The sequence below is a fragment of the Loxodonta africana genome, chromosome 6 (assembly GCF_030014295.1).
Source record: "Loxodonta africana isolate mLoxAfr1 chromosome 6, mLoxAfr1.hap2, whole genome shotgun sequence".
In the NCBI taxonomy this organism is placed as follows: domain Eukaryota; kingdom Metazoa; phylum Chordata; class Mammalia; order Proboscidea; family Elephantidae; genus Loxodonta; species Loxodonta africana.
Window position 1 is genome coordinate 23,362,816 of NC_087347.1, and position 17,179 is coordinate 23,379,994.

The window sequence follows — 17,179 nt, forward strand, 5'->3', positions numbered from 1 at the left end:
TATGGAGCAAATAATTATTGAGTGTCTGCTTTGTATCAGATGCATGGAAGGATTCTAAATAGTGCCCAACCTTGGTGCTGGTGGCACAAAAGTGAATTAAGACAGGGTCTCTGTGCCTTTGAGGATTCACATTCATTCATTCCTTGACTATCTGAGGAAAGAATGCTAGGTACTGGATAGGTGCAAGAGGGTGGAGTGGACTATAATGGTGCATAAGAAAGGTCTCTGTCTTCCTGGAGCTCACAATTTGTTGGGAGAAACAGAAAATAACCACATATGTATATAACCAGGAGCACGATCGTGCCCTGAAAGCATCATACAGGTCCAGCAATAGAGAATAACAGGCATCTATTTATTGAGAACAGATCAGAGGTAATAAGAATGGAAGTAGGAAGGACCCTAAGGAAGTTATTCTAGTGAGAGAGGATGGCGGCTTGGCCTACTTTGGTATCAATAGAGAATAAAGATGGATTTAAGATATGCACGGGAGATACAAATGGTAGAATTGGTTGATTAATTAGATTTACAATCTGTTGATGAATAAGAAGAGCAAGACACCCAGAATTCCTGACCCTAGTCACTTAGAGCTAACTGTACTTGCTTAATAATGCCTTTATTACCTGCCTGGCTAGAAAAGAACTGCCATATCCTACCACAGCCCAATGAAGCCCAGCATGGTCCCACTAAGGCTCAGTCAATTTAACAGTTCATCACCATTTAGTCAACAATTAAGTCCTTCACTCCTTCATTTGACATTCAACACATGTTGTGTGTGTGTTGAGTGCTAGGTTACTGGATTTAAATAATTACTGTAATTAAATGGTTAAAAAAAAACCCATTGCCATTTATTGCAACTCATAGCGACCCTATAAGGCAGAGTAAAAGTGCCCCATAGGGTTTCTAAGGAGCTCTTGGTAGATTTGAACTGCCAAGTTTTTGGTTAGCAGCCTAACACTTAACCACTACACCATGAGGGTTCCCTTCAAATAGAAGGTTTTAATTTATCAAGCTATTTAAAACAATTCTTCTGTATGAATCTTGTGAATCTCGTGAATCTCTAGAATTTAAATAGGAAAACAGGAACCTTAGGTATTATCTCTACAAACTATACATTTCACAGAACAGCTAGCTTAGAGAAGTTAACTGATTTGCCCAAGACAACCCAGCCAGCTAGTGCAGGGAGTAGACCTAGGCCTCTTTATAGCTTTACAACTGATACATGACATTTAGAGCTAAAATCAACGCGGAGAAGCATTGTGGTGGAGGATAACGGTTTTCAAACTTTTAGATTTTTTTTTTCTTCATCTTCAAAGAACTTCAATTTATAAAACAAATCAGAGTGAAGCTGCTCTGGTTGAAAATGGATAGACAGCCTGGCTCCTACCTTCTCAGCATCTTCCTCCTTCCCAAGGTGACTACTTTGAGCAAAATGAAATCCCCATCGGTGACAGAACTTTGGAGGGTTCACCAAAACCCAGGGTGAAAACCATTGCTTATTTTGCTCTTCATTTTTTGTGGACAGCCCATTATTTGGGGAAAAACAAAGTTGGTTTCCGGGTTGCAGTTCAAAACTGTGCACGATATACTAATACTACTGAGCAGTTACCACCTACCAGGTCTTGTGCTACGTACTTTACGTGCCGTGTCTGCTTTAAACCTCACGACAACCTTCCAGGGTAAGGGTAGGTAGTATTTATTCCTTTGACCACTTAAGAATCTGAGACTAGAGGTCAAACTGATTGTTCACCTTGTATGAGTGGAACTAGGTTTCTGTGATTGGAAAATAGGTTTGTCTGTTTCCAGAGCCTGAGAAAGTTCTGGAAATAAAATTATAAGGAAGGAAAGAAATGTTGTCAAAACAGAGGAACAAGTCATTGAAGGGTATGTAGTGAGTGCAGAGGACCAAATTAGTCACAGTCTGGGCTGGGGTTAGTTTTCCATTCAATCAGCAAATATTCATCAATCACATAGTACGTGCTGAGCATTGGATATACATAATACAATAAATGTAAGTTTATAATAGTTCAACAAAAAACTAAGCATCTCCTGTGGCAAGTCTGAAGGGGCTGGGGATAGGATGGTGAGAGAAAGCCAGCACAGACCTGTGTGAAGATCTGAGATTCTATTACCCAAGTATGGTTCTTCTTTCTCCTTCGAAACTCTAATGAAGGAACAAGAAGGCAACGTTTCAGATTGTCTCATAGATTATGAAAGTCTGCTGTTGGAAATGAGTAATTAAAAATCATTTCCTTTTGTTTCTTGTCCCTTTTATCACAGATAACTTCTCCTAGCAAGAAGGTGACAATGTCTTTCTGTGACGTGACATTTTACTGCTAACATGTTCCCACTGCCAAGTTAAAAGGAAAATAGTTTTATTTCTAAACTGAGAGTCCTTAGAGCGGGAAATTTCTGACTTTCACAACATGTATTAATCACAAGTCTGTCTCGGAGGAAGTACAGCCAGAATGCTTCTTAGAAGTGAGGATGGCAAGACTTTGTCTAACATACTTTGGATATGTCATCAAGAGGGATCAATCCCTGGAGAAGAACATCATGCTTGGTAAAATTGAGTTAGTGAAAAAAGAGGAAGACCCTCAATGAGAGGGATTGACACAGTGGCTGCAAAAATGAGCTCAAACGTACCTACTATTGTGAGGATGGCACAAGACAGGGCAATGTTTCCTTATGTTATATATAAGGTCACTATGAGTTGGTGTCAACTCCACGGCACTAAACAACAACATTAATCAGAAAGCCAAATATTTTCTCATTCACGTGTATGAAACGTGAGGGCCCTGCATGTCCCCAGGTCAGGCATAGTGGCCGATTCCCCTGGTCACAGGACCAGGAAGCCAACTACATGAATTCTAAGTGTGCCTTTCCCATCCTCCCTTGAGGCAAGGCTGCCCATGGGTCCCTGGCCTCAGACGCTAAACCCACCTAGGGGTGGTTCATAAGGAGCTCACAGTGACTGGCAGCATCTAGCTGTCCGCTGTCCAGTGGACTGCTGAAGACTCTTGCATCCTCCAGGGTTCACGACTCCAGGCTCCTTTGCTTGGCTCCAGATTTTTCTATTATCCCTACTTGAGAGGCAGTCCAGTATAGTGCTAACAGTTCTCTATATTAGTCAGACTAAAAACAACTACAAGAATTCAAAAACAAAAAATATATAGAGAAATAATTTTAATAGACTTCTATATTGTTAAAGCAATCTTGGATTTCTGGTATGTGACAACTTGGAATTGGTAGTGCTTTTTTTTTTTTTAATATTCCTTAGCTTTTATCTGCCATAATTTTTTTCTTTTGCATCTGTACTTTTAAGAGGGATTAGCATGTGCTAGCCTATCTGAGCTACTTCTATCAAGTGAATTATTTTTTTTTTATGAAACCCTGGTGGTGTAGTGGTTAAGACCTATGGCTGCTAACCAAAAGGCTGGCAGTTGGAATCCACCCGGTGCTCCTTGGAAACCATATGGGGCAGATCTACTCTGTCCTATAGGGTAGCTATGAGTTGAAACTGATCCGGTGGCAACAGGTTTTGTTTTTATGATTACAACCATTAATTAGGACACTTTCATCATACAAATTATTTGTTACTTGAAACAAATACAGGCATTTCTTTTTACAGGATTTTTCTAACAAATTCTTTCAATTTTTTATGTGGTTATAGATCCATTCAATATCTCTATTTGTTATTAAATCTCATTTTGATGATATTTTCTTTACAAATTATGTTCATTGCATATTTTCAAATTCTTGCAAACCATTTTTTAATCCATATTTGTGAGTAAACCCTTCTCTCTTTATCCCATCTCTCACTCCTTGTATTGTGAATTATGTTTTTCATTAGGAGCCCTGGTGGTGCACTGGTTAAAGCGCTTGGCTGCTAAACAAAAGGTCAGCGGTTCGAACTCACCAGCCACTCCCTGGGAGAAAGATGTGATAATCTGCTTCTGTAAAGATTTACAGCCTTGGAAACCCTATGGGTCAGTCCTACTCTGTTCTACAGGGTCACTATGAGTCGTCATCAACTCAATGGCAGCAGGTTTTTTGGTTTTTCATTAGACAGGCAGAGATTTTTTTCCCAAAGTGCCATGTCTTAGATTTATCAATTTTATAACTTTTTTCCTAATGTGGTAATTTCTGCTTTTATTTATTAATAAATGTTATAAATAAGTCAGACTAGAATCCTGGCTCTACTGCTTACTAACAGAGAGCTTGAACAATTACTGAATACTGATAAGGCTCAGGTGACCATCTTTAAAATGAAAATAATAATAACCTACCTTCTTGGACAGTTATGCAAATTCTAGGAGAAAGAGTTTGTGTTAGGGTTTGGCCTATCTCGAACGCTTGACACATACCCACTCTTTCACAGCCTTTTCTATCTCCTCCACTACACTTTCCCTGCCTTCAGAGTAGGTGCTCCCCAGAGTTACATCCTCCTGGTGATCTTCTCCCTGAGTGACCCCCTCAGCTCCCACAACCATCTTAACACAGACGGCTCCCATTCTAATCTCTAGCCTCTCTCTCGCTTCTGTGTGTATTTTGTACAAGCTTCTGAACATCTGTACCTGGACATCCAGCAGGCTGGCATCTCATATTCAGAAAGAAACTGAACTTTCTCCTTGCCCCAAATCTTCTTCTTCCTCCTGTATTCCCTTTCTTTTTCAATGTTCCTCCTCCCTCATGTCTTTTTTCTAATTGGCTATGATTGCTGACACTTGGGATAATCAGCCCAGAATTCCTTTGCTCTCTCATTCACAGGGTAAGCTTGAGAGTCACCATGTTAGAGTAATTGGACCCCGTATCTCACTCCAGTGCATTGGTCTATTGGGTCTAGGAGTGAACATCTAATCAATGCTGGATTTTAGACTTGGGACCACAGAGAATTTGAAGTCCATTTTATTTAAAAAGCTGTAAGATGTGCAAGTCTGGAGCCTTTGGTGGCCTTGTTTCTCACCACATGGAGGAAACTCATCTGTGCTGAAAGAAAACAACACGGATGCCAAAAAAGAGCATAGCAGAAAGAGGCCTGGGAGCATTTAAATCCCTCGTTGTCCATAAGGCCCAGGTGCCTCCCTCCTCTTCCAGAAATGTGGCAGTTCAACTGAAAGAAGTTCAGAATGATTAAAACTTAGAGTGTCAGGGTTGAACAGATTCAAGAGGTAAGTAGATGCCCTACACTGCAGGGTCCAAAAGCACGTTTAAGACTTTGGAACTTATCTTAAGAGCAACATGAAGGAATTCAAGGAAATTAAGCAGAAAAACAACATCATCAACTGAGTATTTTGGAAAAATTACATTGGCGATATTGTGGAAATGGTATTGGGGTGATAGTTTGGAAGGCAAACCAAGGAGAATTTCAAGAATTAGGGAATGCTCAATAATATAAAATGCTGAACAAATTTACTTTTAAAATGCAATTAAAAATTACCTTTGGTTTGACAATGAGGAAGTCAGCATTATTCAACTGGATTTTTGATGGGCCTAGCAGACCTCCTGGGTTTCAGACAGAGGAGTTAACAGAAGCCCAAGAAAGTAAGTGGATTTTGATCATGTCTTAAAATTCCAGGACCCAGCAATCCCAATCCTAGGTATATACCTAGAGGAAGTGAAGGCAAGAATGCAAACAGAAACCTGTACAATAATGTTCATTGCAGCACTTTCCACAATAGCCAAAATGTGGAAACAACCGAAATGTCTATCAGCGGATGAATGGATAAACAAAATGTGGTGTACATATCCAACAGAGTAGTATGCAGCTGTAAAAGGAAAAGAAATTCCGATGCATGCCACAGCATGGATGAACCCTGAGAACAAAAGAAGTCAGCCACAAAAGGAAAAATACTGTGTGAGCTCACTTACATGAAATAAGCAAACATATAGAAACCAAAGATTAATGTTTACTAGTTGGTTTTTAGTGTGGAAGGGAGGGGAAAAAGGGAAGTTTTTGTCTAGGGGCACTGAGTTTATGTTAATAGACTTAATATTGGAACATATTAGAAGAGGTTAGTGATGACGGTGGCAGCAAAACACGGAAAATATAATCAATATCACTGAACTGTAAATGTGAAGTTGTAAATTCTACAATCTATTATCCTGCTCCTTGAAAACTGTGGGGCAGTTCTACTCTGGCCTACAGGGTTGCTATGAGTCAGAATCGACTCGACAGCACTGCGTTTGGTTTTTGGTTTTGGTATTATCCTGCTTACCCCCGGGAGACAGTAGCTCAAGTTTTACTAAACTTAACACCGGAGAGAATTTATATTCTCGGACCACTTGGGTTGTTACCTGGAGTAAAATATCTAATATTTGAATGGCACTTTGCAGGTTTTAAATTGTTACTATACTTTATCCTCACAATCATACAAGTAGTTACTATATGCATTTTATGGATGAGGAAGCAGGTTGGGAGTGGACAGTGTTTACTTTCAGAGAACGGCTATGCTGCATACAATCCCAGCGTACCCATGTAAATTATCTGTTGCTCCAGTTCACAATGCTGTCAGATACAGTACTGCATAAGGAGGACTTCCAGCCCGTCTGTTTCCCAACTGGTGGTCAACCCACAAGCATTACAGGAAAGTGGCACAATCATCTCAGAGAATTCCTCCATCTCCAGTATTACATGGTTTACAGGCAAAAGCAATCAGGATGACACAGATCTAAGCAGGCTCTGACCTCTGTGGTGATGACGGAACTGGATTGTCTATCCATACCTGGTTGGACAGAGAACTGAACACATCAGGTTTTACAGTAACCTGGTTTTTTTTCCTCACAATAAATGTAATACCTGTAAATTACACAGTTACAAAATGCAATACAATTCCTATCATATAAAGGTAAAAAGAAGAAAATAATCTCATGATCAAGGACAAGAATTACAAATTAGACTGGAATTTTAAAATAGTTTTTTATGGGGGGAAAAAAAAAAACTTAAAACGTCAGATGTCAGGTAATTCTACTGCTTCCACTCAGCCAGAGGCTGGCAGAGGGCAGTGGTGGTTCAGTGCTAGAATGCTCCCCCCCACCTAGGACACCTACTTCAACTCCCAAGGTACCTCATGCGTAGCCACCACCCTTCTACCACTGAAAGCTTGTGCGTTGCTATGATGCTGGACAGCTTCAGCGGAGCTTTCAAGCTAAGATGGATGAGGAAGAAAGGCCTGGTAATCTGCTTATGAAAATTAGCCAATGAAAACCTTAAGGATCACAATGATCCAATCAGTATTTTGTTCCTTTTTGCCTGAGTCCCCATGAGTGTGGGCTAAGGGCCGCTAACAAGAACAACACAGCCTGGCAAGTATTTGTGGCCTTCTCACCCACAAAAAGAATGCCACACTCATCTTTTTTCTCTCCTTCATCTTCAATTTCTTAAAATACAATCATGAAGGTGCACCAGGTTAAACAGAACATTACTGATACTTCTGAAACCCTTTGGGCATTCTAACCGCCCAGGCTGTATCCTCTCCAGCTCAGAGCTAACTAGTCTCACGTTTTGTGTTTATCATCCTTTACTTTTCCTTAGAGTTTTACCACCTATTTATGTATGCCTAAACAATATACTCTTTAGCCTGTTTTTTCAATTTTTATATAAATGGCACCATATTGGATATATTGTTATATATTGTTTTATAATTTGTTTTTGCTTAATATCATGCTTTTAAGATTTATCCCAGATGAATAAAGAAGACCAAAGAACTGACGCCTTTGAATTGTGGTGTCGGTGAGGAATACTGAATATACATACCGTGGACTGCCAAAAGAATGAACAAATCTGTCTTGGAATACAATCAGAATGCTCCTTAGAAGCAAGGATAGTGAGACCACATCTCACATACTTTGGACATGTTATCAGGAGAGATTAGTCCCTGGGGAAGAACATCATGCGTGGTAGAGAGTCAGTGAAAAAGAGAAAGATCCTCAACGAGATGGACTGACACAGTGGCTGCAACAATGGGCTCAAGCATAACTAAGTGAGGATGGCCCAGGACCGGGCAGTGTTTCGTTCTGTCGTACGCAGGGTCGCTATGTGTTGGAACCTGCGCCCCAGCACCTAACAACAACAACAAAGTTGATCCACGCAGCTGTAGTTCATTCATTTTCACAGCTGTATGGTGTGTCATTGTATAAATTTACCATGATGATTTGCCCATTCTAGTACTGACGGATATTGGGTTGTTCCCAGCTTTTTGTTATAATAAAGTGTAACAATCAACATTGTTATTTGTGCTTTCTGGTGTACCTAAGTGGGAATTTCTCTGGGGAATATTCTTAGCAGTGTAATTGCTCGGTGGCAGGGTATGCATAAGGAGCCCTGGTGGTGCAGTGGTTAAGTGCTTGACTGCTGACTCAAAGGTCATCAGTTCAAACCCACCAGCTGCTGCACAGGAGAAAGATATGGCAGTTTGCTTCTGTGAAGACTTATGGCCTTGGAAACCCCACAGCGTAGTTCTACTCTGTCCTCTAGAATCTCCATGAGTCGGAATCAACTCAATTGCAGTGGATTTGGTTTTCATTTTACAGTGTGCATATGTCCCACTTTTCTAGGGACGGCCATATTTCCCAAAGTCGTATCCATTTGTACTTTCATATTCTTGCCAAACTCTGATTTTGTCAGACTTTCAAATTCTTACCATTCTGGTATGTATGAAAATATATTTCATTATAATTTTAATTTGTGCCTAGGTTTCAGCAGAGCTTCCAGGGTAAGATGGACAAGGAAGAAAGGCCTGGCTATCTACTTCCAAAAATCAGCCAATGAAAACCGTATAGATCACAACAGTCTGATCTGCAACCAATCATGGGGATGGTGCAGCACGGGGAGGCATCTCGTTCCAATGTGCATGGGGTCACGAGTCAGGGGTGACTCTGTAGCAGCCAACAACAAATTTCTAATGAGTTGGGAATCTCTTCACATTTGCTGGCCCAACATGAAAGCATTCCTAGAAATGCTACCATGTGCTCCTGCTCTCTGCTACCATGTGCTCCTGCTCTCCGCTACCATGTGCTCCTGCTCTCTGCTACCATGTGCTCCTGCTCTCTGGCTGGCCCTAAAATTAGATAAGTACCTTCCTACACCTTTTGATACATTTATCTCCATATTTGTCAAGTATCTTTCCTACCACTCGGCCAATGTCGTTAGTGATGAGCATGCATGGCCTAGTTTTTTCTTATTCATTAGGATCTTCTAACAGATTAGCTAGTCACAGAGAAGGTACGGGGTACCTGTATGTGCACAAAGGTGAAAAGCAGGATGGATAAGCTGGGAGATGTGGGGGAGGAAACAGAATGTCCTTGAGTGGCCTGCAGATAACAGGAAACTGACTCAGAGGATAGCTAATCATCATGAACACTGTCCTACTTCCAGGACTGACAACGTGGTAAGAACTACAGTAGTCATTTAAGGGTACTGTTTCTAAGAACTAGATGGTGCTCCGCTACCATCAATGACCGCCCTGACAGAGAGTCCCGGACAGAGTGAGAGAAAAGTTTAGAGCAGAACTCAAACTCACATAAAAAGACCAGACTTAATGGCCTGGCCGAGACTGGGGAAACCCTTGAAACCATGGCCCCCAGATGCTCTGTTAACCCAGAACTAAAACCATTCCCAAAGCACACTCTTCAGACAAAGATTAGACTGGACTATAAGACATAAAATAATACTCACAAAGAGTGTGCTTCTTAGTTGAATCAGATATATGAGACCAAATGGCCGGCTCCTGTCCAGAGGCAGGATGAGGAGGGAGGAAAGGACAGGAACTGGTTGAATGGACACAAGAAACCCGGGGTAGAAAGGGGAAGTGTGCTGTCACATTATAGGGATTGCAACTAATGTCACATAACACTATGTGTATAAATTTTTGTACAAGCATCTTAGTCACCTAGTGCTGCTATAACAGAAATACCACAAGTGGATGGCATTAACAAAGAGAAATTTATTCTCTCACAGTCTAGTAGGTTACAAGTCCAAATTCAGGGCATCAGCTCCAGGGGAAGGCTTTCTTTCTCTGTCGGCTCCCGGCACTGCTTTCTTGGTGGTATGAGGTCCCCAACTCTCTGCTTGCTTCCCTTGCATCTCTTGAGAGATAAAAGGTGGTGCAGGCCACACCCCAGGGAAACTCCCTTTACACTGGATCAGGGATGTGGCCTGAGCAAGGGTGTTACATCCCATCCTAACCCTCTTTAACCACAGGCAGAGATTATGATTTATAACACATAGGAAAATCATAAAAGGGAGGACAACCACACATGGCCTAAACCAAGTTGACACATACTTTTTGGGGACACAATTCAATCCATTACAATGAGAAATTAACTTGAGCTGTAAACTTTCACCTAAAGCACAATAAAAAAGAAAAAAAAATACTGTTTCTAATCTTTATAATAATTCTCTTAAGGTGTGTATTATTACCCTTATTTTACAGATGAGGAAACTGAGGTCCAGAAGCCACAGAGCACTTTGAAATTCCCAGAGAAGGGCAGCTCAGCATGCAATCATTCAAGAAGTCCTTTATCCATGAGCTAAGCACCGATTTTTGAACAAGAATCGTATTTGGCATTGGGAATGTTTGCCATTCACGAGATCCCTGTCAACCCGTTACGTTGGGTACTGAAATAAGACTGCCTGCAGCCATGGGCAGTGAAAGTATAACAACATTGTAAAAAAGTGTTTGGGAGACCTAAATCTGGCCCAGCTATGATTCCCTCACCTGTACGGCCTTGTCGTTGTTGTTAGGTGCCATAAAGTGGAGTCCAATTCATGGCGATCTGTTTTTGTAAAAATTACAGCCTGTAAAACCCTAGGGGGCAGTTCTACTCTGTAACACATGGGAATAGCACCTACCTCAGTGTATTAGTTTCCTATAGTGCCTGTAACAAATTACCACAAACTTGGTGGTTTAAAACAATAGAAATTTACTCCTGAAGGGAAAAACAGGCTTTGTGAGGCCAGACACAGTTACCCTCATGCTTTCCATTAGTTCGCTGCTGTTTCCCAACCCATCATGGGACCTTGCTGAGGCAGCCTTATGTAACTCTCCTGGCATGTAGCCACTATTGTCCCTGACCCCTGTAAAACCTCTGCCGTCCCACTGTGGATCGTGGAGATTTGCTTGGGTCCTACATCTGCCAGGGACTGCCTTCTAAGTCTCCCTAATAAAGTCCTTCACCGCCACACTGGGATTGCCTGCCTCTTTCTTTGGTCTCTCAGCACCCTCCAATTTTAGAGACCAATTTCAAGTTACTGGTCCATGCCTGGATGACTCCCTCACAGTTTTGGAGGTCTGAAGTTCAAAACCAGTTTCACTGGGCCAAAATCAGGTTGCTGATAGGCCCACTCTAGAGGCTCTAGGGCAGAATCTCTTCCTTCCATCTTTTATCATCTGGCCACATCACTCCAATCTCTGCATTCCTAGTCACATTGTCTCTTCCTTTTCTCTCTGGATGTCAAATCTCCCTCTGCCTCCCTCTTATATGCATACTTTCTTAGTCATCTAGTGCTGCTATAACAGAAATATCACAAGTGGATGGCTTTAACAAAGGGAAATTTATTTCCTCACAGTAAAGTAGGCATCACAGTGCATCAGCTCCAGGGGAAGGCTTTCTTTGTCAGCCTTCTCATCAATCTTCCCCCAGTTCAGGAGTTTTTCTAGGCAGAGACCCTAGGTCTAAAGGACGTGCTCTGCTCCTGGCACTGCTTTCTTGGTGGTATGAGGTTCCTCTCTAGCCCCTCCCACCCCCACTTCTCTCTTTTATATCTCAAGAGATTGCCTCAAAACACAATCCAATCTTGTAGGTTGAGTCCTGCCTCATTAACACAACTGCTTCCCATCCTCCCTCATTAACATCATAGAGGCAGGATTTACAACATATAGGAAAATCACATTATTTCCAGGAATCATGGCCCAGCCAAACTGATACACACATTTTGGACGGACATAATTCAATCCATGAAAGATACCAATCTCTGGAGAAGGACATGATGCTTAGTAGATTGTGAACAAAAAGAGGAAGACCCTCAATAAGATAGACGGACGCAGCAGTTACAACAGCCTCAAACATACCTACTATTTTAAGATTGGTGCAATGTTTTGTCCTGTTATACATGGAGTTGCCACCAACTCAACGGCACCTAAGAACAACTGCATTTAGAACTCACCCTCATAATCCATCTCGATATCCTTAACTTAATCACAACTGCAAAGAACCTGTTTCCACATGAGGTAACATTTACATGTTCCAGGGATTAGGACCTGATATCTTGGGGAGTGGGAAGCATTACTAAGTGTACTACACTCTGGGCTGTTTATAGAAATCTGCTAATGCTGGCAGAGAGCTGAGCACAGTATCTGAAGGGTAGAGAGTGCTGAGTAAATGTCAGCCTGTTTCATCTTTCAAAAAGAAGTCTCTAAAAATGCCTCCCTTTAGCAAGGCCTGCTGTAAGGTTCAAGCAAAACCCAGGTCTAAAAAAAGTGGAAACAACCCAAATGTCCATCAACTGAGGCACGGATACATAAAATTGTACATCTATATAATGGAGTTTTACTTCCTACCATTGAGTTGATTCTGGCTCACAGTGACTCTACAGGACAGAGTAGAACTGCCCCATAGGTTTCCAAGAAGTGGCTGGTGATTTTGAACTGCCCATCTTTTATTTAGCAGCCCAGCTCTTAACCACTGGGCCACCAAGGCTCCCAGTGGAGTATTACTCAACTATAAAAAGGAATGAAGTACTGTTACATGTTACAACAGGGACAGATCTTGAAACCATTATGGTAAGTTAAAGAAGTGAGACACAAAAGGTCACATATGGTATGACTCCATTAATATAAACTCTCTAGAATAGGCAACTACATACAGAAAAAAGGTAAATTAGTGGTGGTCAGGGGCTAGGGGTATGGAAAGGAGCCCTGGTGGTGCAGTGGTTAGAGCACTAGGCTGCTAACCAGAGGTCCTCTGTTTGAACCCATCAGCCTCTCTGCAGGAGAAACATGTGGCAGTCTGCTTCGGTAAAGATTACAGCCTTGGAAACCCCATGGGTCAGTTCTACTCTGTACTACAGGGTCACTATGAGTGGGAATTAACTCCATGGCAGCGGGGTAGGGGTATGGAAGGATAGGGAGTGAATGCTAAGGCGTACGGTTTCTTTTGGGGATGATGAAAATGTTCTAGAATTAGATAGTGGTGATAGTTGAATATTTCTGTGAATATACTAAACATCACTCAATTATGTTTTAAAAAAGAATTTCCTGATATGTGAATTATACCTTAATAAATATAAATTTAAAACAATCATGATGTAAGACTCATAAAGGTACAAAGTAAATTAAGGAATGAAGTACCAACTGCTACAGTTTTCCCCGCTTCCATTACTTGGGTTTGCAAACCTTCGTCTCCTGGCTGCTTTTCCGCCTGCTTCCAAAACGTCGGCAGTCAAATCAACCAGCCAGTAGGCAATTCTACTCTGTTCTATAGGGTTGCTATGAGTTGGAATTAACTCCAGCGCAATGGGTTGGTTTTCCGCTTCACCTTTTACCCAGACCAGCAACTCTCCTCCTCTCCTGCTAGAGGTGAGTAGCCGCCTCCACGAAGCCCCGCCCCTCTCGCCCCGCCCCATCTAGTTTGGTGTCGTTTACCTCCAGGTCCCTTGCTGCTGAAAAATCCTGTCTATCCTTTTTACTGCCGGAAAAAGTCTAGCCGATTCCATCCAATTTTGTCTTCTTCTCCGGCCTGTAAGTTATTCATCCAGTGCATGTATATTTTACAACATAGATAGTGGCAATCCGCTTGCTTTCGTATGAAAAATAGAGAGCAGGGGCTGTTGCAGTAAGACTGGCAATATTCAAGACAGCCCGGACGAGACCGACGGGGTCCTAAACACTGCGGTCGCTGACGGCAGCCCGGCGACCGCGCATGCCCAGTGAGCCCGACTCGCCATGCCGACTGTCAGCGTGAAGCGCGGTCTGCTCTTCCAAGCCCTGGGCCGCACCTACAGTGAGTGTCAGCCCCAAAGCCTGGGCTGTACATCCCGGGAGGCGTCCTCGCAACGTTCATGCTGCGTGGGAGCCCAGCTTTGGCCCGGGGCGGTCGGGATCTGCACAGGGAGGGCTGAGGACCGGGGCGGCATGGCTGGGATCCTGCCTCTGAGGTTGCCTCTGGAAACCCGCATCGCCGCAGCTGCCATTGCATCATCTCCTCGTGCCAGGCCGGCTGTGTCATTCATTCAGTGAACTCGCATTGAGCGTGCCTGGCATGGAGCTCGGTGCCAGAGCGTAGGAATGAAGCCTGGGGTTGCGCAGCCAGTTTAGTGCAATAAGAAGAGGGCTGTGGGAACTGTGTGAGGATGGGAGTAGTTTAGATCAGAAAAGAGGTAACGGCATCCCATCTATCTTTGTTTAATTTTATTAAGGTTTACCGAGCGCTTGTTCTAAGCACTTGGGAATACAGCGGTGAGCATGACACATACGGTCCATGTTTTCTTTCTACTGAGGGCGACAATCATTAACTCGCACATTAATGAAATGTTTTTGGATAATGTTAAATGCTGTGAAGGAAATAAAACAGGGTATTGTGCTAAGAACAACATTAGATAAGATGGTAACGTTTGAACTGAGGCTTGAATTACAAGGAGTGTTCCCCCAGGGGTCTTAGTGTTCATGCTACACTTAATCTCTTCTTCAGGTCTAAAAAACACCACCACCAAAAAAAAAAAAAAAACAGCGAAGTGTTAGATACAATCGTCAGTTACCACATAGTTGTAGCAGTTGAAATAACATCTGCCTCGCCTCCTAATTATCAGCTTTTATAAAAGCTGTAGCCGCTAATCCGTGACAGCGCTTTTTGGTTTCAGAGCTCCATATGATAACAAAGCCCTATGGGCTTTAGTAACAGTTGGGTGTACAGCTTCACAAAATAAAATATTTGTCAAACGTTACTGTGAAAATAAACTTAAACCTTTTGCCATGGAGTCAATTTCAACTCATAGTGACCCTATAGGACAGAGTAGAACTGCCCCATAGGGTTTCTAAGACTGTAATCTTTACCAAGCAGACTGCCATATCTTTCTCCCATGAAGGAGCTGGTGCGTTTAAACCGCCGACCGTTTGCTTAGCAGCCGAGTGCTTAACCACTGTGCCCATCAGAGCTCCTGAAAATAAAGTTAGCTTTTTGAAAAACTTTCTAGAAGGTGCACTTTCATATGCTCTGTTCTTTTAAGTTTTCTTACTCGTGAAATTCTGTCTTAAGTTCCTCAAACTAGAGCTCAGCTCTAATTTCTTAATACCAAAAAAAAAAAAAACCTCAAACCCATTGCCATCCAGTCGATTCCAACTCACAGTGACCCTCTAAGACAGAGTAGAACTGCCTCATAGAGTTTCCAAGGAGTGCCTGGTAGATTCGAACTGCTAACCTTTTGGTTAGCAGCCAAAGCACTTAACCACTAGGCCACTAGGGTTTCCAATTACTTAATAGCTTTTTATTTTGTATTATGCTTACATTTCTTACCTGTCCTTCTAAACCAGAAGCTCACTAATCATGTACAATATACCTGAATTGCACAATGTGGCATGTGGCAAATATTTGTTCAAACCGTATGTAATCAGTTCCCAGCCAGGGCTCCATCTCTGAGGAAGTAAGAAACAATCCAAGTTGTTTAAAATGGTGAGGTTTATAAACTGTTTACTGTCATCTGGTATTTTAATATATTCCTTAGCTGCCCCCTCCTTTTTTTTTTTTATGTTTAGAAAGATCAAGTAAGCTAGATTTTTCCTGTTTGTTAGCTATTGGGTCTTTAAAAAATTTCAGTCAGAAGATTAATGTTATTAGGATGTGCTTTAAATCAGTCAGAAATACCATTAGTTTATATTTGCTGAGCTCCTTTTTGAAACCTTTTTATTCTTAGTTAGATTGAGGTGGGAGCTGGAAATCATGTTCATCAAAGAATCTGGTTTCCAAATGATGTGGCACTATCTTATTTCTCACCTCCTCCCCCCCTTTTTTCCCCTTGTTTTCAGATAATGTCTCATTCATTCACGCTTTGCCTATCCACGTTTTTTTTCCCCAGCCCCTCTAGGAGTTGCTTTCTATCTATCCTAAAATCCATTTTTTCTACCAATCACCACCTTCTCCTTCACCACCTTCTTGCTTATCAAGGATATTTCTCAACCCATTTTTTTCATTCTGGCCATTTTGCTCCTCTGACTCCTCTAGGTCAGCTTTGTCTCCTTATTCTACCTTTTTACTGCCTTTCTACTCAGTTTTTTTTTTGGCATGTGGGAGGAACAGCCACTGGGGACCAAAGGATAACTTGGTAGTAAGCCTCCAAGACGGCCTCCAAGGATCCCTGCCTCCTAGTATTCACACCCTTGTGTAGTCCCCCCCCATACTGTGCCAGGATTGGTCGGTGTGACCAAAAGCGTCTACCAGAAGTGGCTATATATCACTTCTGAGATGTTATTAAAAACTGTGGCTATCGAGAGCATTCTCACTTCCCTGCTCTCTCTTGGTTTTCTCACTCTGCGGGAAAACAACTACCATGTAAGCAGTCCTGTGAAGAGGCCAATGTGGGAGGAATTGAAGCCTCTGGCAAAAAAGCAGTAAGCAACAGGGGCCTGCCAACAACCATGAATGACCTGGAAGCAGATTCTGCAGTCCTAGTTATGCCTTGAACTAGCTGACAGCTTGCCATGCAAAATATATGCACCCCAGAAGTATCATCCCGTTACAGCAGCAGCTTATGGTCTAGAAGCTCATCTTCTAAATCAGGTTCAGGTGGGGATGAGGCATCTCAGGTATGGTTCCTTAATCCCAGCTCCTTGAGAACTGTTACTCCTGGCCTGAGAAACTAGAGACAAGTTATCTGCCCCCTACTCAGTTAATAAAGGAGCCCTGGTATTACAACAGTTAAGCACTTGGCTGCTAACTCAAAGGTCTGTGGTTCAAACGTGCCAGCGGGTCTGCAGGAGAAAAGACTTGGCAATCCTGCTCCCATAAAGATTGCAGCCTAGGAAATCCTATGGGGCAGTTCTGTTCTGTCACATGGACCTGCTGGGAGTTGGAACAGACTTGTCACACAACAAAACACCTAGCATACAATAGTATGTTAGGGGTGGTCATAGGATGACAACTGTAGACCTTGCTCAAAAAGGGAGAAAACAAGAGACACAGAGGAGTCACT

General features: G+C 42.3%; 2 protein-coding genes across 3 annotated transcripts in view; one reads left to right on the plus strand and one right to left on the minus strand.

The window, feature by feature from the left end:
- The window catches only part of MOGAT1 (monoacylglycerol O-acyltransferase 1), a 43,180-nt gene extending 38,690 nt beyond the window's left edge, over positions 1 to 4,490 (minus strand). Inside the window, 1 exon segment of the mRNA XM_003405882.4 lies at positions 4,365 to 4,490. Coding sequence (XP_003405930.4) covers positions 4,365 to 4,490 — 126 coding nt within the window.
- Positions 4,491 to 13,892: 9,402 nt separating this feature from the next.
- Positions 13,893 to 17,179, plus strand: part of FARSB (phenylalanyl-tRNA synthetase subunit beta) — a 59,939-nt gene continuing 56,652 nt past the window's right edge. For both annotated transcript variants that reach the window (XM_010601660.3, XM_023541128.2), the window contains exon 1: positions 13,893 to 13,998. In XM_010601660.3, coding sequence (XP_010599962.1) covers positions 13,941 to 13,998 — 58 coding nt within the window. In that variant the 5' untranslated portion in view covers positions 13,893 to 13,940. The remainder of the gene's footprint in view (positions 13,999 to 17,179) is intronic.